Source organism: Phyllostomus discolor, chromosome 2 (genome assembly GCF_004126475.2).
Source record: "Phyllostomus discolor isolate MPI-MPIP mPhyDis1 chromosome 2, mPhyDis1.pri.v3, whole genome shotgun sequence".
In the NCBI taxonomy this organism is placed as follows: domain Eukaryota; kingdom Metazoa; phylum Chordata; class Mammalia; order Chiroptera; family Phyllostomidae; genus Phyllostomus; species Phyllostomus discolor.
In genome coordinates, this window is record NC_040904.2 from 26,036,098 (window position 1) to 26,060,139 (window position 24,042).

The following is a 24,042-nucleotide window of genomic DNA, read 5'->3' on the forward strand; positions in this document are numbered from 1 at the left end:
TAAGTCCTGATATTTGGACAAACAAGTCCCTCTTCTTACTTTTTTAATTAGAAACACACTGCCTGTTCTTTTTTTTATTTTATATTTATTTTTCTATATAAATTTTAAATCATCTAATCAAGTTCAGCAAAATATTCTCTTAGGATTTTGACTGGACTTGCATTGAATCTATAGATAAATTTAAAGGAGAATTAGATTTTCACTGTATTAATCCCTTGATCCATGGATATGGCCTATCTCCCCTTTATTTAGATTTTATTAAATATTTCTTAAGGTTTTATAATTCCAGCTTAATGTACATCTTTTCTTGTATTTATTTGTAGATATCTGATATTCTGGTTTTATCTTAAATTCTCTTTAATAATCCTTTCCCATTTGCTGCTGGGGGACAGAAATGCACCTAACTTTGTGTAGTAGTCCTCTACCCAGTCTCCGTGTTATCATCACTCCTGTTACTTCTCTCACCTCATTCCTTCTAATGAAGTTGCCTCTATATTCTCTGAGATTTTTAAATAATATCATCTACAAAAATAGCAGCTTTGTTTCTTCCTTCACAATCCTCATGCTTCTGGTTGTTTTATTACACTGGGTAGGCACACTAATACATTGAGGATTAAAAATGGTACTAGTTGGAGTCCTTAGTTTGTTTCTCATATTAAATGGAATGCTTCTAATGTTTCCCCATTTAGGATGATGTTAAATTTATGTTTTCTTTAATGTTTCTCTTGGTGAGCTTAATGATATTCCCTACTATTTATAATTTACAAATAATTTTTATCATGAATATTATGTTTTTCTGCATTTGTTGAGGTGATTATATGATTCATTGTATTAAGCTAGTAATGAATTGATGAATTACATTGGTAGAGCTTCGAAATACTGAACAGTCTTTTACATTCCTATATAAACCTAAATTGGTTGAGGATATTCTCTTTTTGCAAAAACTACTGGATTTTATTTATAATATTCTTTTTAGGATTGTTACATTTCTGTTCATGAGTGACATGGGTCTGTTACATTCTTTTCTCACAATATTTTTCTCTGGTTTTAGTATCAGGGTTATGCTGGCTTAGAAATAAGCTGGATATTTTTTCCTCTTTCTTGATATCTGAGAAAAGCCTGTGTAATGTTGGAGTGATCTGTTTTTCACCTGCATGATCATACGAGCCAGGCATTTACTTTGCATATTTGCTTCAACCTCTTTCATTTACTGTACGGTTATAGGATTGTACACATTTTTTATTTCTTCTTGAGTCAGTTCTGATTAGTTATATTTTTCTAAGAATGTGTCCATTTTGTTTATGTTTTCACAATTGTTGGCATGATACTTTCTCATCTCACTGAAGGTATTAATTTTAGTTATTGTCAAAATGTTTTCTTCCTATTTCTACATCGTCCATGACTTTTTCTGAGTTTAGTTTTTTGGTTTTGATTTCTGTCCACTAATAATTAAATGTAAAACTCAAAAAGCTGTTTAATGAACTCTCTGGTTGGGGCTTGGTGGCACATATTGTCTCAAGAGACCTTCTCTGACCACCCAGTGAAATGGTAAACACCCAGCATGCCGATCGCTTTCTCTCCTCTTACCCTGCTGTCCTCTTATCCTGATTGTTCTTCTTCGTGATTCCTGTCACTACCTGCCATCTGTTCTTTGTCTTTCTCCAGCACTAAAATATAAGTTCCATGTAAGCACATCTGTTTTGCTCACCACCATAACTGTTGCCTAAAATAGCACCTAGTACATAGTCACTAAACAGTTGTTGAATTAATGCATGGTGAACTTGCCTTTAGAATGGTCAGACAGAAGCACAACCATTTCATTAAGGTGCATCCGATTAAAACCACCTGAAACTCTCCTTTCTCTTGAGCTGTAAGTCATCACAGAGAACTCTACAACCTCATCCAAGAGTCTGAAGCCTGGTTATTAGTGTTTTAAGACTCTAGCAAGGGAAGGGTGGAAGGTTCAGCATGTAGAATTCCCCTTAATTCTCTTGGGTCAGCAAGGCCCTTTATTGCCCCTCCAACTGAGCCTGCCTGTGCCCCAGTCCAGAGCTCCTTTGAGTCAGCATCTGCGGATCATGGCCTCCCACATGCTGCTGGCCAGAGGGCCATAGGTGAACAGGGCAAATAGAGGGTCCAGATAGATAGTCCTGTCAGGTGTTGTCAGATACCTCTCATCCATCACCTACATTTTATCTTCCAAAGTTTTTCAAACTCTCTTGTGTGCTGTTGTCTTCCATTTTCTCTGTCCATGTAGGTTTATACCTTTCCTCTTCCTTTAATATCATTTTGTAGGACTTCAGAAGAGAGATTAGATATATAGCTGTGTTCATTCAGGATACCATATTTAAATAGAAGTCTCATGAAGGTTGTTTTTTTTTTTTCAATTACAATTTACATTCAATATTATTCTGTATTAGTTTCAGGTGTACAGCATAGTGGTTAGTCAGTCGTGTAATTTACAGAGTGGTCCCCCCAGTATTTCAACTACCCACTTGGCACCACACCTAGTTATTACGATAGTATTGACTATATTTCTTATGCTGTACTTTACATCTCTGTAACTGTTCTGTAACTACCAATTTGTACTTCTTAATCCCTTCTCCATTTTTACCCTGTGCCCCGACCTTCCTCCCTTCTGTCAACTATCAGTCTGTTTTCTGTATCTGTGAGCCTCTATTTTTGTTTGTTTATGTTGTTCTTGACATGCCATGTATAAGTGGAATGATAAAAGAAATATCTTCTGAAGCAAAATCCTCTGCAGCAACCCTGTCTGTAAAACAGAGCCGCCCTCCTGTGGTCCAGGAGGACTGAAGGATGGGGACTGGGACAACGCTGCCCAGAAAATGCCTCCCCCATCACTCCCCATCCGTGCCCCTCTCCATCCCTCCCCCACCGGCCCCCAGAGCCCACCTGAAACTCTCCTGGCAGAGCGAAGCTTGGAAACCACTGAGTCATCGACCCCCTTTGGCGACACAGAGATCTAAACACATGTGTTTCACAGTAGCTCAGAACAAGCTACACTTGTTGACTCGCCATAAGGAAGATTATTTATATCCTGTTCTCTCAGATGTTTTCATCTCCACATGCTGGGATGAGATCATCCTCTGTGAGAACAGGATGACTTTTTGGATACTTCTTAGGATGATGATTAATAATGACACTTAATGTTTCTAAGAAATACCTCTTTATTGCCATAAATTTAAAGTCTGCAAAGACTGACTGTCATTCCCCCTCATCAGAAATAATGTAGGAGAAAAGCCCTGGGAAATGTTCAGTTGCATTTGTGTAACCCATATTCCCCATGCCTATTAGAATTAATTTTTTCTAATGTATTACAACCCCTGAAATTCTTCATGGAGCTAGAAATACCTCCCCTCTTACTCACAAAAGTACTTGAGGGATGTCAGATCTTTGAGGTCGCCACAGTGTTCAAGCATGCACCAGAGCACATGCGTTGAGTTCGTTAAACGGATCCGAACTCGGTAAATCTTACATGAACGCACCTCTCTGAAAGCTCAGTACTCGGTTTTACCTGAGGCTGAGGTCTCACAATTAATTGGCCCAGCAACGAATTCTGAAGTGCTGAGCTTCCTTTTAAGGTGGCGACCACCCACGTAAATAGCATCTTTGGTAATGTGATAGAGTTCTATTTATGTGTTTTGAAGAACGTACATGTGTGTGCCTGTGAAAATCTCCTGCGCATCACGTGAGACATCATGAAATGGCACGGGGTCTTCTGGGAAGACGTGTTTCAGCCGCACCTGTGAGTGTAGGTCCTTCTCAGTCGTCCCCACTGAGTGTCTCTAATTGGGGACATCTCCTAAAGCACTTCTGGAAGGAGTGACAAGCTGTGAAATGTAAGCTAGGCTTACAATAATCCCATAAAGATGTTTCATGCCTAATATTGTAGCAAAAGAATTTTTGATATTGCTTCATAGCGCTACTAATTAAATTTGACTTATACTGAAGTATGGCACATATAGGAAGTGCCCTTTTTTTCTTCTTCAAAACTTGCTAATCCACACATAATCAGCCTTTCAAATTGAGACTGTATGACCTTTGTCATTTTTTTCTATTTAAAAATATTTCAGCAGAACTTTTAAAAGCTTAAAAGACAATGATAAAAATAAATTACCTAATTTTGAAATAAGGTTTCTAAGAAATATTAGGTCTAATCACATTCTTAAAAAAATAAATATTCCTTTTTTATGAGTATAATAATTTTATATAGAATTTTTTAATTGACCAAACTGATCTTGGATCAGCATTAGAGTTCGGATGCTGGGTTTATGCAGCTTCGTGCCGCGGAAGGAGCGGCACCTGCCTGGCGGCCACGAGCACACAGAGCAGAGGGCCGTTTAGTGGTAGACACCCAGGAGGTCTTTCATTTTTCAGACGTCACACCCTGATCTGACCTTGTGCAGAAAACTCTCTCTGCCTTCTTCACTCCCCTTTCCTCCAAGTAACTGCAAAATTACTGCTCAGCTCCCTTCTTGCCTTGCCCCAAGATTTTATTTACATACAAATGAATGTAAATAAGATCTAATACTGTCCTTTTCATCAAGTATGAGATGGGATGGTGTAACCTAGAATAGGCCATGCTCTCCTCTCCAAACATTGTGAATATTATGAAAACAGAAATCCCCCAGAGAGCTTTTGAGCAGCTGGTTTGAATAATGATTACTGTTTACTCGTCTCAACCATTGCAACATACCCAAATCAAAACGCCTATCGCTCTTGTTCGTATAGGTTTATTGGTGAGTGGCTGAAACAAGACCGATAATAGGTACCCACCACATTCTTTTGCGTTTGGGTGGGGGGACAGGGAGTGCCAGAGCCTAGGGAGTTGTAGCGACTGCATAGCATTGATCTAGAGAGCCTTTAAAGAAACAGGTTCACAGGAGCTTTGACCGTGAGGGGCTGAGAATCTGCATGTATAATCTGCCGAGAACCACAGGTCGAACCAGCATCATTTTGCCAGGAATGTGAATCATCCTTCTGTCTCTAATGATGATAATTTCTGCATAACTTCCTGGAAGAAGTAAGCATAAGGGTCATATATACCCAGCATGGGGGTCCTGTTCCATCACAGTGAAATTGGCTTTCTGAGGCATCTTTCTTGCAGTAATCGGTGCATCCTATAGCAACCTATTTATTACATGCAATGTATGTTTTAAATTTCATATTAATCTCAGACATGTATACCAGTAATTTGCTTAGAAACCCTTTTTGTGTGTTAGTAATTCCAAGGCATGTGTCATTGCAAATGGATATTTACAAATTCTCCTTTTGATATTAGTTGAAGAAAAAACCTATCATTTTTTTATAACCCCCTCCAAGGATTACCTCCAGTATTCTAAAGTGTTACACGATTTTATAAGTAACATTTGAAACAAGACTTGAAGTGGAGCTCCTGAAGAGCAAAAAGCTTAAAATGGCAAAACAAATTTAATTATGTAAGCAATTCTTCTCTTTCACAAACCTGAAAGAAAAGCAAATTGGTATTTGAGAAATTTTCTTTGTCTAATAAATAGCCTCGCTTTACAATAATGCCAATGACCCCAGTTTAATTAGGTGCAATTAATTTTGTGCAAGCAAAATTTGACATCTTGCTAGAGGCATAACCAGCTGTACCCTGTCTTACGATTTTTTTTTTTAAATCACCAATGAGAATTCATTGTCGGAGCTATTGCGAAAGGGTGGGAGGCAGGAAGAAAAAGGCCACAGGGCTGCATTTTATATTTAAAATTGGCTCCAGTGGACAGCTGAATGTTTAATTAAAAGAGCTTCTAGGAATGATTTTTCATTGGTGCATCATCTCTGACAGGTTGTCATGACTTTATTACTGTGGTTTGCACACCCTTGGGCAGGGCTCCCACACACGTGTCTGCACACACGCAGCTCGCTTGAGGACTGGACCCCCTGTGAGAGTTTACCAAAGCATTTGCTGCTACTAGACAACACCCTCACTGATTTCGGGTGAGCTGGGCCACCCAGAGATTTCCACAATCCCAGTTCAGTCTTACAGAATGTTCTGTGCCCCTGGATTGGTCTCATTGTTCAGATTATCACTGCATTAAAAACCTGTGGAAGATATTTCGAAGAACCACTGCCAACTAAGTGGTGACACATGCCTCCTGTCACTCAGAATTTTTATTTTAGTTATTCAGAGTCTTTTTAAAGTTACTTAGATATACACATGCCTTTTGTGCATACAGGGAAAAAAAAGTGAAATTTGTTGGTTGAGTCCAACAAATTTTCACATTCAGGGTCCAATTCTCTGTTGAACTACTTTCCCTCAAAGGCCTCAGTCTTTGCTTTTCCCCACACTGTCACCCTGTGTGCCGTCAGGGATGCTGCGTCCACTTCTAAGCCACTGTCCCCGTTCGCAGGTTTTGATGCTGGAGCTTTGTTCTTATCAGAAGACATGATCAGCCAGCTCCCAGGGCCGGCCTCTTTCCTCGGTGGTCCTTAACTGGTCTGCTGGCGGATGGGGCTACAGTTCAGTGGAGCGGAACTGCCACCAGCTGCCCAGGTGGTGGAGATTGGGAGGCACGTCCTGATTTTAAAGATGGCAGAATGTGCATGACCACGCTCCCTGGAATCAAGGCGGTTCTGTAGGTCTCCTGCATTCTTTTTAATGGCTGTACAGAAATCAAATGGCCACACGTTAAATAATGAAAGAGAATGCTTTTGAGATAAAGCTTACTGTGTAACCAAGTCTGCACAAGAGGCCCAGCATTTTTTAGACATAGCAAAGAGTGGTGAGAGCAGTGATTCTGTGTTCGCAAGGTGGAAAGACTGCTGTGTTCACCAAATCCAGGCACTGACCCTCCAACTGCCATACCTTTACCCCCGCCCCGTGGACATTGTCACAGGTCTGGCGGGGGATGAGCATTTCTTCAGCCCCAGCAGCTGAAGCTGAGCAGCAGGTCAGCCAGATACAAGTCTAAACTCTGTCTGGGCTGAGCAGAGTAAACAGACAGGCTGGCCTTAAAAATACAGACAGTCATGTGTCTGGCGATTATTTTAGAGCCCACTATCTGCTGCAGGTCCAAGGAGGAGACAGGGAGGGAGGGAGGGAGGGAGGGAGGGAGGGAGATGGGGCTGGACGGATGTCAGTGGTTGAGTCAAAGAGCCCATCCACAGAGATGCTCACTTATAAGACATTATGTTTCTTGCTGTCCCCCGAGATAATTCCCATCACCCCAGCACCCTGTCAAAACCAGAGCCCAGCCTGACTCACGCGTGAGTCACGGTCCCTGCAGAGACACCATCTGAGTCAGACAGGCAGCCACCCTCTGCGGCTGTCCAGCCTTTCATCCTGCTCACCTTTTCTCCCACACAGAGTGCTAATCAGCTCGCCCGTTTTCTCTCCTATTCCTTCTTGTGATTCCTGCTAAGGGCCCACACATGGCAACTCAGCAGCACTCACAAGAAAAAAAAGTCAAAATCAATTCAATTACTTCCACCAAAAAAAATACCTAGGTGTATTTCCTATTTGGTGCATATGTCTCCACAATTTTGTTTACAGAGTTGAAATCTTATTATGCCTACTGTTTTATGAGCCATTTTTAAATATATCATGAACATTTGTCCATAGTCGTAACTTTCTACTATCTATTTTTACTAGCTGTATAATGGCCCATCATATATTTCACCAAAACATGCTTAATCAGTCTCTTATTTGTAGACACTGGAGTTGTTTCCAGTTTCTTGTTTTGTTTTCATTTTGTTTTATTTTTCGTCTTCTCTTTTCTCTTCCATTCATGAATTTGTTCTGTCTTTCTTAAAGTGCCGTGGCCTCTCAAGGGAGACCCAAGTTCTACAGTAGAGTACCAGTTTGGTGACCCTGTATCATTTAACCTCTGAGCCTTAGTTTTCTCGTGTGTGAAAAGGAGATCAGAACACTTACTTCATGCATATCTGGAGATTGGAGGTAAATTATAAGGTGCCTAGCATGTAGTGGATGCTCAAAAATGGTAATTCCTTTTTTTTTTATTTCAGAGTGCAGATTGCTTAGAAATCATTAGGCTGCAATTAAGATGAGAGTAAACCATATTTGGTGCCGAGGGGAAGCAGCCTCATTCTGGTCTTCAGTGAATGCTAAGAAACAGTTGTGGTGAAAATGCATTTTCCCAGCAGTAAGGTCCTATAATTCCAAATTTAATTACGTGTAAGTGGTCATTAGTGAAGGAACTGGACACTGACGTGGAATTAGATCCAGCAGCTATCTGAGCAATGCAAGTGTGTATTCATAGCTCTCTGGAGACTTGGGTGAGGGCGTTCTCTTCACCAAAGAAAAGTTGGAGACAGCTAGGTGCCTTCCCCATTAGTCTCTCGGGTGGGGAAGGTTCTGTGGCCATGTGGTGTGGGATGCCTGCCAGCCATCACGTGCACATGTGCAGATGGAAGGATCTAGAACTAGCCCCAGAAAAGGGAGCAGAAAAAGAGAGTGTGAGCAGGATTAGGAGGAAGAAACCCAGAGAAGGCCCTTCACACTTCAGCACCTTCGTAGCTGCCTCTCAGCTTCTGCTGAGGAAGCCTGCATCCTGTAGGAGGTGGTTCCCCTTCCCCCCACTCCTCTCTTTAGCACGTAGTTCAAAACTACCCTTAACATTAGTCTCTGGGCACATACCCACTGGAGGGTTGGCTTTCCACCCCTCTCCTGCATTTTTCCCTCAGCCCCAATTCACCAGGCTCTCCTTTCTTTTGCACTTCCCTGCTCATTTACTCTTCTTGGCTAACACCTTAGTTATTAATGTCCAGGTTACTCAGTATCTTTTCTCGTATATAAGATAGGGAATGTCATGTGTGTGTGTTTAGTTCTCTTCCAGTGGCCCATACAGTCCACATTTTTATTTGTACATTGTGATTTAATGATCCAAGCATTGGTAGCTGTTAGGAAGACATGGTTTCTGTTATTCTTGGTTCAGCTACTACTATGCATCCACTTAGTATAGGGGTCGTGAACTATAAAAGGTCTTCAGGGGCCAGCAAGAAACATAAACAAGTAAAGAAGCCCGTAAAAGGCAATAGGTGGAACTGGAGCAAACTAGAAAGTGTGTGCCCTGGGCCATGGGGACCGGCAGCTGCTCTGCCCTGGCATGTTGATGCCACGGAGTTTGCAGAGATGCTGATGTCTGAGCAGCGAGGGAATGGATGGATGCACAGTTAAACATCCCCTTTCTCTCTAATACAGTTACAAAAATCATCTGCAGGCCTTTTGTGTGTGTGATGACGTATGTTGTACCGCAGAATTCTCTTCTATTAAACGAAGACCACTCCTTTTTAAAAAGTCATCACCCCGTGCATCACACAGCCTGTACAAAGACAGTTCACACGTTCCCTCTAAAGTAAAATAAGACATAGCAGTGTATTTTCACAATAACAAACATCAGGAAACAAAAACTTCGCATTTTCCTTTTATTAAAAAGAATAGTAACCGGTGTCTCTGTAACTCTCATGATAAATGGCAATATGGAACAGTCGGTAAGGAAAGGAAGATGCAAGGTTTGGGGGGTAGGAAAAGTATGTTATGATTTGCCGACCTCCTCCAGCACACCCCGCAGAGACCATCCCACACACACGGCATCTAGAACGTACCCAGGGCTCAGCTGTTCTCACATTCTTTCTTCACAACGAATCCTTAAAAAAACGAACCGTGTTTACAGCTACCCTTGGGTAATTACAGCCCACATTTTATGTTCTTTCCCCTTTGAAATTCTTGTGAAACTGAAAAAGATAAGGTATAAAAAATATGGCTGATTATTCATCATGTGCAGAGTCTTTGAATAATGCATCACAGATCCATTAAAATAAATGGAAATCATGTATTTTAATAGCCCGTCTATCAGCTAGTTGGAGATGCTGCGTAACGAATGGCACAGCAGGGCCCGTGGCTCCTAGGCCCCCTGGTCATGGACACAGAATGAGCAGGGCATGTTGGAAATCCATAGGCATATGGGAAGTTCCCTCTTACTCTGTTTCTTAGGGAAACTGTACAATTGTCTTGAAATTATCAACAACTACAGGAGGTATCTGCCCTTTAAAATTATATTACCATCACAAGCATGATCTAATAAATCCAAACCTATGTTTATGTGGGGGAAAGGCCACTGGATTCCAAAACCAGAGGTCCAGCCCATAGTCTCTTGCTTTGTGACCTTGTCCAGTTATCCATTGCCACAAAGACCAGGTATGATAAACCACCCACATCAGTGGCATACGATGATGAGCGCCGGTTTTAGCTTAGGAGTCTGTGTAGGTCGGCTGAGCAGGTCTGCAGATCAGACCTGGGCTCCCAGGGGCTTACTCATGTGTCCGAGGTCGGTTACACAGTGAAGGTAAGGTATCTCTAGGGCTCTTACCTGAGCTCTGTCATGCGTTCCCAGCTTCCGTGGGGACAGCTGCTGACTGAGCTCTGTGCCACAAAGGCTCTCACCCACCGGTGGCTAGCCTGGACTTGTGGCAGGGCTCCCTGAGAGGGAGGCTTGGGAGAGGAACGAAGTCACTTCTGCATCCTGCTGGCCAGGACAAGTCAGGAGGCCAGCCCAGGAGTAGGGAAGTGGACCCGACCTCTTGACGGAAGAAGCTGCAAAGCCCTCTTACAGATACCAGGAGGGGGGAAGTTGGGACCATTTTTTATCATGAGGCTGTCCCAGTTCTGGGCTTCTCTGAGTGACCGTTACCTTGCCTGTAAGCCACGGGCAGTTGGGTTGTTCAGCCCAAGCAGAGAATGTAAGTGAGCATACTTTTGAACCCAGATTCATTGTCCATTTCAAGTGAAGTTAACTAAGAGGCAGTGCAAGGTGTAAAACCCAAGAATTTTAAATATTTATATGAAGATGCTGGTGGTCCGAGCTGGTACTAGGAGATTCCTATTTCTGAAGTCAGAATACACCAAATAGTGCTGAGGTTCAGAACGGGCCACAGACCAGCCCAGGAGCCTAGCCCAGTACCAGCCACCACACCCAAGGCCAAGGACTGAGGCCTGGTCCACAGTGGCTACTGGCCCGCTGGAAGTCCCAGCACACTTCAGGGTCATTGCATGATCTGTCTCAGGAAATAAACTGGTCTTGTGCTTGCATTTTGGAAAAAGTGTTGTCTTTACACTAAATCCTGTCATCACTTGGCTAAATTTTTGAGGTATCCTCTTAGTAGTTAAGAAATTTGCATTCCTACCATCCTCTCAGTTTTGTGTGTACTTAGTGATATCTCTGGCAACAGTAATGGAAGCCAGCACAAGCCTTTTCTGAGTAACATTCTTCCTCACTGTAAATGCCAAGCAGATGTGGGTGCTGAACAGCCTCTCAACTAAGAGCCTGCCCACTCCTGGCCACTTCTGCTCTCACTGAGACGTCCAGAAGGCACACGTAATCTTTATCTCTGCATCTTTCTGAGCATTCTCCGTCCAGAACACCCTGTTTCCAGACCTGCCAGCCTTCCTGGCAGCAGCACTGGTCTGCAGTGTGGTTTCTCGTTGCCTCGTGGGGCTGGTGGTGCATAGGGAGGGGAGGTGTCTGGGAGAACCAGGACGCAGACCTTGCAGCATGAAAATCCACAGGAGAGGCGGAACTCAGGCAGCCTTTTGCAGGCAACACTCTGCTAAATGCCACTGGAAACATCAAGTGACCTTGACTTGGATACCTTAAATTATATTACTAATTAACATGATGAGAGTTGTATTTTGTTTTCACCTCAGGCTGTGCTTGAGAGACCCAGACTAATTAGACCCCTAGCAGCTTGGCTTTCGCACGCCCGCCCGTGCATGGCCTGGTTGTGAGGCTAGATGCGCTGTGGGGCCAGGGACCAGGGGCCCCAGGTTCCAGGAGCGGACCCTCCGTCTGCCAGGCCTCCCTGGGCTGGAAGGAGCCAGAGCCAGAGCGGGGCTTATCTAACTCGACCCTGGACACCGAGGCCTTCAGCAGCACCAGGGGGGCCTCCCTGCTCATCCCACAGCCAGGCCGTGGCTTGGGAGCTGTGGTTGAATTTCCTCAAAGCCACCTTCATCTTAAAACCCGCTTAAAGGCTAAAGGCAAACAAATCCTTTTTGAAACTTGAGTCCATTTTCAGATGTCTTTACAAAAGTCCCCTCTGAAACATCAGCTGTTATGTCACATAATTTCCTTTTCTTGAGAACAGCATTCTTGGTGATTACCGCTGTAAGGAATTATAAGTCTCACCCGGTAAGAAGCTCTGCTCGGTTTCCCACGGTGATAATGTGGCACTAAGGCGATTTTCTCAATTTGTACCTGAGGTGTTTTTCCATTTCACTCTTAAGTCCTTCCCCTCCCCCCTTTTTTCCTTTGCCTTTCCTGATTTCGCAGCATCTTTCCTGAGATGCTACGTGGGGTGGTCGGTTTGGGTCCGAGCTGATCCTAGCACAAAGTTCAGTTTAGGGGCAGAACAGTAGAATGGATGATGGAACTTTCTTCAGAATATTTATCCTTGGACATTTTACATCTTATTTTGTGACGGTATCATGGGCTATTTTGTATTTTTATAATCTGTGTATCCAGTGGCCAGATGCTTCTTTTCAAAACTTTATTCAGTAAATGGAAAATGCAACATAATCTTAGATTCAGGTTAGATTTAATTTAAAATGTCTTTTTTATTGTAAAATATGTCTTTAAAATGTCTGATTTTAATTTTCAATTTTATTTCCCATTATCTTCCAATCCATAGATCTTGAGTTTTATTATTAATAATAGGTTGGTATTGGGGTGGGGTTTTGTTTGTTTTTTTTTTTTTACCAACTACAGATAATAAATTTTAAAACCTAACTTATATGGGATCAAAGGGTACCCTAAACATAGTAGATTTCTCCAGGAAAATAAAATCCAGTGGGAGAAAGTTAAAAGGAGACGAATTCCAGCTTCGCAGGCTAGAATTACAGCTGCCCAGCGGAGTTACAAACAGCCCAAGGACGAGCTGTCACGGCTGAGTGCGCACCTGGGCGTCGCTGTGGCCAGGTGAGGCACTCCCCTGCATGACGGTAGAGGTCCCTTTGCAAAGTCACGTCGCTTTGAAAATTCTGTGTTCCTGTGTCTAGGCTTTCAGAAAGTAGGAAAAGGAGGGCAGTTAACATGTACAGACACTGCCTTGTGGCCAGCTCTCTGCTAACTCTTTTCATTCTTCGTACAAAACACTGAATGTTTCACCCCATTTGACAGATGAAGACACCGAGGGTCATAGAGTCTCACGTATGCCTAGGGATAGACATGAGGATTCAGAACCCAAGTCCGACTGCACCCAAGCACCCCAGCTGATCAGACAGCTCCTGTCGCCCAGCCCCTGCCCGGCTCTCTTGGCCCTGCTCTCTTTGCTGCCTGTGAGGCAGGAAGGGGATGGCGCTGGGCCTCCTGAGGGAAAGGCTGCGTGGTCTTCCCAGGGAAATGCTCTGGGACTTCCGGTCATTACTGAAGCGAACAATAGGTGGCAGTACATACACGTAACAATGTGGTGCCTCGACCAGTAGACTTCCTTATCTAGGTTCTGTAGCATTTTCTAAGAAGCACTTTCTATGAGTCATCTGCGCAGTTTGCACAAAGCATCCCTACCCATTGGAATAAAAAAAATCAAATACAAGTGTCAACTTGCAGGCAAGTAGTTCTTTGCCCTTCTTCCCGTGCGGTAATAACGCTGAGCCATTTGGTATCCACTGTCCTAACCCTGGTTTAGACAAGCCTTATGATCCTTGCTGTAGAAGGCTCCTTTTGCCTTCTCTTGCTCTACTCCTACACACAGACTGGGGGCTCCTAGGGATGCTAAGAAAACAATTCTCCCTCACCAAAGAGGAAGGTGTGTTCAACTTCCAAAGATGTTTAGGACAAAGAATTAGACTCCCCATCTGGCCCAGTGTATAGCGGGTACACAGCTGGGTGACCCTTGGTGACGGCATTCCAGCAGCATCCCTCCCGGAGCGTCCGGATTTGTCATGAACAGAAGGAGCTCCACCTCCCGGGCTCAGAGAGCAGCTGGCAGGCAGCCGGCGGAACCTCATGGCGTTCGGAGGCCGGGCCTTTCTCACCGGGTTTGGGGTTTCCTCAAGTTTCTCTAGGGTGAACCTGTGGTGTGGTTTTTTTTCTCAATGACATAAATGAGCTCCCTTGGTTGGCTTTTGGCAGCTGCCTTAAATAAAGTTTTCCTTCCGATGGCCCTATTCTTGTCTCTTTGAGGGGGGAGTATTCAGAGAGCTGTGGCCCTGTGGTGCTGGCTCTGGGGCTGTCCCCGTGGGACAGGACCCTGGGTGGCAGCGTGCAGCTTCATTTGGCCGAGGGCCCCATTCATCTTCACTGACAGGAATGGAAACTCAATGACTAAACACATTTTGTGGGGCTGCCAGCTGTGTGTGTGGTATAGTGCTGGGCACTATAATATGTGGTGCTTTGGTATTATTCACTTAACATGAAATGAGAGTGGAAAAAACTAACACAATGTTAGTAAAAGTTATTATCATTTGTCAAGTTGTAAAGTTATCAGGTGATTATTATCCTCATGTATGTTATCACTTTTGAGTTAAGAGTAATATCGGTCAATCACTTCTGCACATGAAGAATACATAAAATTGCTTTTTGTTAGCAAAAGCAGGCAGCTCTGTTGAGTGCGGCCGGGTAACAAATGCTGATTGTACTTGGTGTCCTGTTTGCTTCTGCCCAGCCTGCAGAGCGGGATGAACCTGCAGATCTGCTTTGTCAACGACAGCGGCAGTGACAAGGACAGCGATGCGGACGACAGCAAGACTGAAACCAGCTTGGACACCCCCTTGTCGCCCATGGTGAGTCCACAGCTGTGCCTGAGGCTGGACATGTGTGCTTTCCTGGTCTTTCAGGTTCTTTTCTGTTGTTAGTCAGGATCAAGCATTACGGAGATTTAAACAGAGAAATGTCACTTTGTGTTGCTTGATGTGGCATGCCCTTAAAATCTGACAGTGGCTGAAAAATCAGAACTGGGATGCAGCAAGGATGCGTCAGCTCTGTTAAAGTAGTAGCTACTTTCCTGTTAAACCATAGGAGAAATCACACGTGCCCTAAAAGTTCTAAGGGAGTATGCTAAACACCAGCCCTTCCCCAGTAGGTTCAGAAATACGAGCACAGACTAGCAGTAGGACACCTTCTAAAAGGGCGAGGGTGGGGCAGGGTGGGAAAGCCCGTGCACAGAGCTGTTGCTCAGAGAACCCGGCCAGTGTGTCTAGTATTCCGTATACATTTCTTGCACACATATTCTAAAAGATGGCTTACTGACCACGGGGGTTCATTGCTGGGATTCCCGCTGCTCTGTGACATCTGCGCATCACTTTCCTCACCAACCAATCATGTGTTCTTACCGAGAAAACCATGTTGCTCATTGGATACCTGGGGTCCTGTCTATTCCAGAGAGCTACATGCTGCCTTAGCTGTGGTTTGAATAGTTTGCTGTGTCTGGTCTTTTGAGACCAAGAATCAAAGAAATTGATTCAAGTTTGTCATAAATCTGTTGTCCCTGTTATTTATTTATTATGCTAAAAATCATCATCTGTTATCGACACCGGGGAGATAAACTACCTTTGTGAGTGTTCCTAGAGATGGGTGCACATCAAATCAAGCGGCAAGCTGAGTGGGTGGAGGGGAGTCTCTCAGGGGTGCTCCAGCCCCTCCCCCAGGATGGTACCTGGCACACAAAGCTCAACACTGCTCTTCTTCTTTTCACAGAGCAAACAGAGCTCTTCCTATTCTGATAGAGACACTACTGAAGAGGAATCTGAATCCCTAGACGACATGGATTTCCTCACCAGGCAAAAGAAGTTGCAAGCCGAAGCCAAAATGGCCCTCGCCATGGCCAAGCCCATGGCCAAAATGCAAGTAGAAGTGGAAAAACAGAACAGGAAAAAGTCTCCCGTCGCTGATCTCGTAAGCAGCCGGCGCTGAAACCCAAGCCAGTGTTAGGTGGCTGCCCATGGTCGAGGTGGCCCCCGCCCTTTGCCAGAATTATGCAAACTTGGGTTTCTCCAAGGCAGTTTATAAAAAGTACTGTCGTTGAGAAATATTTGTTTCTTTTTCCTTTTTCCTGCATCACTGAAAGATACATAAGCAACAGGTTTCACAAAAGTAAAGTCTGCTCTTGATTCACGTCTGCTTGTGTTTCTCAGGGGCAATATTAGCTACCCTGGGAATATCAATATTTAAATTCCTTAAAAGCAACCTCAGCTTAAGAACCTACTGGTTGTGGCAAACTCACAATCGCTGCAGCTCCCATTCCCACCTTGGAACACAGACGGTGTGGCACAGTGGGTAAGAGCCCCACTGTGCCCCCGACCTGCTGGGGGGTTCCAGGCACGTCACACGAGTCTCAGTTTTCTCACCTATCAGATGGGACTCGCAGTGACACCTGTGTCAGGGCACGACTGTGAGAATTGGATGAACAGAGCATCCAAAGCATGTAGCACAGTGCTTGCAGCATGGCACAAATTAATAAATAGCTGATGTCATTCATCTTTATCTGTGCCATTAACACTGTTTGACTCCCTGGTCATTCGTTCGGGGATGTAATCATTGACCCACGGTTGTCACAGCCCGTGTTAAGAGCCAGTCTGGAAGTGTCAGCATTCTGACGGTGATGGTGTTTTAGGCATGTGCGGTGCAGGGCCTTGAACCGCACTGGGGAAGGGAGGCTGGGAAAGCTATTGAGCCCAGAGCTTGAATCACAGTGGGGGAGTGGAGGTGGGGGTGGGGGCGGGGAGGAGCAACTGGGTCTTGGGTTCAGTGTGCCTGCTGCTCTGCTCACACCTGCATTCCTCCCCCCCGCCCCCCAGCTGCCACACATGCCTCACATAAGTGAATGCCTGATGAAAAGAAGTTTAAAGCCCGCTGACCTGAGAGACATGACGGTTGGGCAGCTACAAGTGATAGTCAATGATCTCCATTCGCAGATAGAAAGTAAGTGTAAAATGCGCTGGAAAATGGAGCGACGAGGGTAAAACGCAGGGGATGGTCCCACTTCCTCGATTCAGTTCCCGTGTACAGCGTTCCATTGGGCTCCTCCCGAGCACTTGCAAGGGGAGGAAGGGAGTCCCAACTCTGTCCCTCTCCCTCTGTCTTTCATTACTCTGAAATATTCGGAAACTTTGAGAAATTTTCAAGGTAGGTCCGTCTTATTTTAAATCGCCAGCTCCTAGCAAGTGCTTGGCTTGTATCTGGCCTGCACCCTCTGTTTCTGGAAGACAGTTTAGTGGTCACAGGTCATTCATTATGCAGTTGCACCCTCCCCTGTACTGGTACTTTCATTCATGTCAGGTCCTCAGGTCACATTCAACTGACTTTGTGGTGCTCCAGGTGGTGAGAGTATATACGACCCGCGGTGTGATGGCCGATGGGCCGGTTTCCCCTGGAATGACTGAAGGGCAGGGGGCAGGGAGTGAGCGCCACTCACTCGAGCTGATTGGAGGCGCGGACAAGGTCCGTTGCTCAGCCCGATGAACGAGAGCACGTGCCCACTTGGGCAGTGTGGTCAGGCCAGATGGCCTCACCAGCCCTCTGAATATATGATTTCCTAAAATCATGTGGACTTACAGATAAAGCCACCTAAGAGATACGCCAACCAAATGCATTTAGACAAAGCAACTATAAGAAGCGTTTTTTAGGAGCCACGTGGGGAAGTCTGAACATGGACTAAATGTTTTATTATTTATTTTTCTATTCTGATACAATAACAATATTGTGGTTATGTTAATTTTTTTTAAAAAAAGAACCCTATCTTTAGAAATACATACAGAAGCACTGACAGATGAAATAATGTGATGTCTGGAATATGTTTTAAAATAATCTAGTAGGAAAAGGGGAGGTAACAGGAGTCAGGATTGGCCAGTTGAAGCTAGTCGGATGTAGGGGACTTCTTAAACCATGCTCTTCACTTTTGCATCAGTTTGAAATTTTCCATAATAAAAAGTTAAAAACTTCATATGGAAAAAAAATTCCTGTGCACTCTGCAGGCACTCTACTAAGTACTAGTATAGAAGCTACCTCAGAAACACATTGGAACAACACAGAATTGGACATATTCAATGTCATGTTAATGCGTTCAGTATTGTTTTAAAATCAAGAAAAAGAGTTTTAACATTTTAATTAAGGACCATAGATTCACTGGATTTTTTAAGTATTCTACATTTTAATTTTAGTTGAGAATAAGTTACTGAGAGTTTTATTCTTTCTAGTAATAGTTTACCACTGAAACATCTTCCTTAGATTTTTAAATAATAAAATTGTCATCTCATCCTTGTCAGGGGTAGATGAAGTTTTAGACTACTTTGAGTGATTTTTTTGCCCTCTCTTTTTAAAATTGGAAACTAGTGTGAACTAAAGTCAGATGAGTGCATCATCTGAAGTCAGGATCTCTGAGAGCACTTCCAAGGGGCGCCTGGCTGAATACCCAATTCCTTTCTTTGGTTTCCGGGCCCAGGGCTCTTACTAAATGAATGTTCTCTCCCATGTGTCCATATACCCAGACATAGAAGGTTTTTTTTCATCTTCACCTGAGGACATTTTATTTCATCACTTTTGCAGGGGGACAGGGGAGAGAAAAAGAGAGAGGGACATCAATGTGAGAGAGACACATTGACTGGTTGCCCTGACAGGGGATCGAACCCACAACCTTTTGTTCTATGGGACGATGCTCCAACCAACGGAGCCACACCAGCCGGAGCCAGATGTAGAGGCTTTAATTCTTAGCCGAACTGAGGGGGAAACAAGAGAGGGCCCCTTGCTTGTTCTGTTTTTTTCAGAGGCAGAAGCCATATTGACCCAGTGCACTGATTTAGGAGAATTAGAAATGTTTCCATCATGTTAAAGGGACTTATTTAAGGAAAAAAAGATCAAAACTCAGAACAATAAAATGGCAAAAAATACATATTTATCAACAATTGAATCAAAAAACAAACTAAGCAAACAAGAAGAAGAGAGACAGAATCTTGTATACGAAGAACGTTTTGCTGGTTGCCAGATGAGGGGGCGGGGTCGTGGGGCAGTGGGTGAAGAGGTGAGGGGATTAAGAAATACAAATAGGTAGTTACAGAATAGCCACGGGGATGTAAAGTACAGTGTAGGCGAATTTGTACGTGCGGCTCATGGACATGAACAGTGGTGTGGGGATTGCCCGGGGGAGAGGCGGGTGCTGGGTGGAAGGCAACAGGGGAAAAATCAGGACAACTGTAATGGCATAATCGTTAAAGTATAATTGAAAAAAAGAAAGAAAGAAATGTTTCTATTTTATCCCCATATAAGTCCTAAGGAATATTTGCCCTGGCACCTGTTGTCCAGAGATTTCAGGGGTTATTCGTTCAGGTCTTACGCATCTGGCTTTCCACTCTTGGGAGCTAATCCTTTCTGCTAGAACAACCTGCGCACAGGGCTGCTCCTTCCTGAGGCCGCAGGAATCCTCCCGGCATCCCTGAGGCGCCCTCCCCTCCAGCTGGGCGGCGGATGCAGCCTGTCAGCCACGGCAGCCCCTCCGACTCTCTGTGTGGCAGGAACAGCAGAAAACTTAATAAATCCCAGACTCTGCGCTCACATTTTTTCAAAACAAAACCCTGCATTTCCTAACAAGCTGTTCCCCGATAATTAACAATTTCTTTTCCCACTTTAATGTAAATGTATTTGGAAATACTTTGTACTTCACTCCTTTTCTTCCAGCACTCCTATAATTATGCAGACTAGTCGTGTTTTCAAATTGATGGTTTCCCCTAAGGTTATGAGAAGCTAATACAGCAATTCTAAATTTTAACAGATAGATAGATAGATAGATAGATATAGATATAGATGTCTGTGGTCCATGTACCCATAAATAGTTACTCCTTCTGACTTGGTGGCAATCTTATCTATTTTTCAATGCTGTCTTCTCTTTGCCCCAGGCTTGAATGAAGAGTTGGTCCAGCTGCTTCTCATCCGAGATGAGCTGCACACAGAACAGGATGCTATGCTGGTGGACATCGAAGACTTGACCAGGTCAGTGAGGTTTCACCCTTTCCAGGATGCTCTAAAGTTCCAGAGTCAGGGCAAGAGTGAGCACTGGAGAATGGCCTCCCTCCCATGAGTTGCTCACCTAATCCCTGCTGGTGTCCACTGTTCAGATGGAGAAGCGGCCCAGACTGCACCTTGCAGGATGCACTGCCCCTCACAACCATCCCCCGGTGAGGGGTGGTCGGGGCATCAGAACGTACACGAGCACTCAAGTCAGGTCAGCAGTTCTGGCCTAGGAGGACTTTTCAGCAGTTCTGGCCTAGGAGGACTTTGTCCTATAGGACTGGCCCCGGGGAGTTGGCGCTAAGCCATTCCATGCTGGCAGCCATATGGTGGAAGCCACAAGATGGCACTTGCTGTTATGTGACGTGACTCTTGATCACAGGTGCTGGGCCCAGGAGGCAGGGACACTGGGATCTTTCCACAGGACCAGTGCCGCCAGATTGCTCTCACCAGGGGGAGACTCCAGGCCTTGAGTATCTAGCTGGGCCCGGCTCCAAGTGCCTCCCTGTGAAGAGGTAAAGAAGGCTTCCTTCCCCAGAGGGCAAGGAAACTAGGCTAATGCTAGTCAAGGTCTTGCACTTGCTAGTTTTCCTTATAGAAAAGCCCGTCACCGTAACTATAGAAAGTGCACAGGATACCGTGAGCATTCCTGTTATCTCATATTTACTTGGCACCTTTTCTGAGGCAGGTTATTGGAAGTCTTTAAACCAAAAGGCAGCAGTTACTATTAACCCCAGGAGTGGTATTCGGAGAGTGAACGGCTCCCCGAGGAAAGCGGGAACGCCGCTTGTCACCGTAACATAAGGAATCAGCCATCTGATCGAGAAGCTTGAAAACATATGCGGTGGAAATGCTCTCAGGACCCCTTCTCAGTGTGCACCACGGGGTGAAATATTTTTCTAAGTGCAATGTGATGAAGCTAGTTTGCTGCAAAATAAATGCCACAGAACTATGTTCAGGCTTTTTTTAACGACCTGTGAGCAGCACTCTTGTTTTGTACGCTTTGAATATTAGATTGCCTCATCCCTAACAAAATGACAATAACAACAACAAAAAAAACCCCACAAGGCCTTCCCATACCTTCTTAGCACATTTGCCTGCATCTGAAATAACACTCTGATGATATTATTGCCACCTACAGATGCGCTCAGGCACTGCACCAACAAGTGTGAGCTCTATTGTTTTTTGTTAGTCCGAGAGATTGACATATAAGCATTAAGATTATGGGACACCAGTAGTGAGATATACATCCAGGACCTGAGTCTTTGAAAAATATGTGAACTCCTTGATAAATGCATGATTTGCCTATGGGAGCGGAGACTTTTACTCTGCTCCTCAAAGCAGCATCAGCCATAGTGGCTGCACGGAGGACGTCAAGGGGTCTTCCCTTCTCTCCAAGGATTACGTTGCTACGTAGGATTGTAGTACACATTTTGTGTATACCTTTCAGATGGTGTGTTCATGGAAAGCAGGGCAGGCAGAACCATAGGATTAAAGGGAGGGGAGTCCCTAATTTAAGGGAGGTGTTGGAGGAACCCTCTACATTGGAGCAGGTAGGGAGAAGTTTCTGTGTCTGTCTCTGGCAGCAGAAATATAACTTTGCTCATGGGGGAAACTGAAGATACTTCAGTGTCCCTACAGAGCTTTGAAGCCAGACCTAAGCGGGCTGAGAATGCGGCTGTAGGGCTTCTGAAGTCCCGCTCACCTCTGCCCCTTACCTGCCCAACTCCTGCCATCCAGGGGCAGTTCAGACCAGTGGGTCTCAGATTTGGCTGCACATTGGAACCCCTGGGAACCTTTATAAAGTATTGACACATCAATAGGGCCATGAGGTGGTCTGCTAAAGAGCATAATTTTTTTTGAAGGAATAGAGGCTTTGCCTTGAGTTCCTTTATTGTTAAATGAATGTCACCAATTATTTGTGGGCTGTTGAATATGGCAAGGACTCTTGTCACTTCCCTATTTCAGAAAGTATTTGTGGTTTGTCTTCTCTGTACTATGCATGTGAGACATTCTGCATAACACCAATGAGTTAGACTTGACGTCACTGACTGCCCAAATCAGGGCAGTACCCGAAAACGGTCCCTGAGCCTTTGGGGACAGCTGGGAACCACACCCTTAGAGGCTTTGCTCTTGCCAAATTTATAATTTCCTAATATCCTTCTTCAAAACATTTATCTTTTGCAGCCTTCAGGCCCACCATCCTCTGAGATGTTTAACTAGTGCCCGTTCAAGGGACATAAGCAGCTTGGCCATTCCTCCCGCCGCCTCCACTGGCCAGGCGCTGGGTCGGCCGAACTATGGGCTCCCAGGCCAGAATAGGACTGGATGAATAAGAAGACTCACCCCATCCTGCCCCCACCTCGCTGCCATGCTCATGCCCTTAGGACTGTTTGAGGGGGTGGGAGGAAGTACAAAGACATGGAAATTCTTCACATCCACCAAAGCCTGCCATTTGCTAGGAAGGCATTAACCTCTGTAAGAGTGGCATTAGGTCACTGGCCTCTGATTTCTGTCGGGAGCCTCCCCAGTACTTAGCTGTGTGTCTGCGTGCGCATGTTTCTAGATTAAGTGGCCACGAAGTTACTTTCTGTCATCCTACCTTGTCTTGACTTTTTGCTTAGCCCTTTTGTTCTGTCTGCTCTCTCCTTGTTGGCTATTTGTTCCTTTCTTGCCTTTCTCTGTTGGAATAGATGCTCTGTGAGAACAAAGGCCGTGTTGTCCACTCTCCACCAAACCCCTGGCGCCCGGAGTGATGCCTGGCACACTGTGAACATTTGTGAATACCTGGTCCCACAGACTTACCTCTTCGTGCTTGAGTGTAGCACCTGTACCAGGCTCAGGGTGATCCAGTGGTTTGTTAAATCAAAGGCATCCTGCAGAGAATACAAAAATTGAAGAGGGCAAGGCCATTCAAATTAAGAACTATTTCCTGCATCTCTTGGTTTCACTATGAGTAACCCTGAACCTCGGTTTGGAGGATGTTTTAGCTGTTGGTTGGAAAGTAGCTTGGATCTTTCTTCTGAGCGCTAAACAATTGTATTAATTTCACAGACACGCCGAAAGTCAGCAGAAGCACATGGCGGAGAAGATGCCCGCGAAGTGAGAAGAAGCCGTCCAACCAGAGGACAGACTAGACTGCATTTTGCTTCTGTGGTTGTGAACATGTCGTTGCTAAAGGTGGCGCAGAAACAAACAAATATCAGTGTTAGTCATTGATAATGTCTGAAGCTTAATGTCCAGTGATTGGCCTTTGCTTCTTAATTTATTTTAATTTTTGTACTGTGCCATTAATATCAGGCATTTTAATAAAATATTGTTACAAAAATGTACAGTACTTAACACCATCACAACTCATGGTTAATTGAAGAGGGTAGTTTTAACTTTATTTTTATTTGTTTAGACCTTTTAAGTTGGAGCAGTATTTTACCATTGACTACTTTCATCCCCACGGTAGTTTTAAAGAACTGTAAATGACGGTGCTATACAAGTCAAAACATACATGCCTGCCTCGTAGTGAAGTCGTAGCTCTCCGTAATACGTATATTTTAATCAGTTTTCAACATTTTGTGAATGTTGACTACCTGAACTTCATTTTTAGATGTGCTATTAACATTCTGTTGGATTCAGAGGGTTCCTTGAAAGTTTTATGTATAAATATGTAAAATAAAAATTAAAACTTTGTTTCATATGATATGTCTTTTTGCTCACTAGCAAGCCCCTACCCTGGCCGTATTTCTTCCCTTTTCACTCTTCCTCAACTGAATTCCTCACCAGGAATTTCTTCCCATTTTAACCACTTCTATTGGTCTCATGAAGAAAAATGCCAAGTCTAAAGAAGTAGAGGAGAGGTTATTTATTTATTTATTTATTTATTTAGAGAGAGGAAGGGAGGGAGAAAGAGAGGGAGAGAAGCATCAATGTGTGGTTGCCTCTTCTTACATGTCCCCCACTGGGGACCTGGCCCACAACCCAGGCATGTGCCCTGACTGGGAATCGAACCAGCAACCATTTGGTTCGCAGCCCGTGCTCAATCCACTGAGCT

At 44.3% G+C, this 24,042-nt stretch overlaps 1 protein-coding gene across 5 annotated transcripts in view; it reads left to right on the plus strand.

Moving 5' to 3' along the window:
* Nucleotides 1-23,688, plus strand: part of LOC114490625 (schwannomin-interacting protein 1) — a 500,197-nt gene extending 476,509 nt beyond the window's left edge. For 3 of the 5 annotated variants that reach the window (XM_036017610.1, XM_028504698.2, XM_028504700.2), the window contains 5 exons: nucleotides 14,665-14,782; nucleotides 15,696-15,893; nucleotides 16,796-16,919; nucleotides 19,886-19,979; nucleotides 23,052-23,313. In XM_036017610.1, coding sequence (XP_035873503.1) covers nucleotides 14,665-14,782; nucleotides 15,696-15,893; nucleotides 16,796-16,919; nucleotides 19,886-19,979; nucleotides 23,052-23,103 — 586 coding nt within the window. In that variant the 3' untranslated portion in view covers nucleotides 23,104-23,313. Of the gene's footprint in view, nucleotides 1-14,664; nucleotides 14,783-15,695; nucleotides 15,894-16,795; nucleotides 16,920-19,885; nucleotides 19,980-23,051 lie in introns of all 5 variants that reach the window. The other 2 variants (XM_028504697.2, XM_028504699.2) reach the window with 1 other exon arrangement.
* The last annotated feature ends 354 nt before the right edge of the window (nucleotides 23,689-24,042 follow it).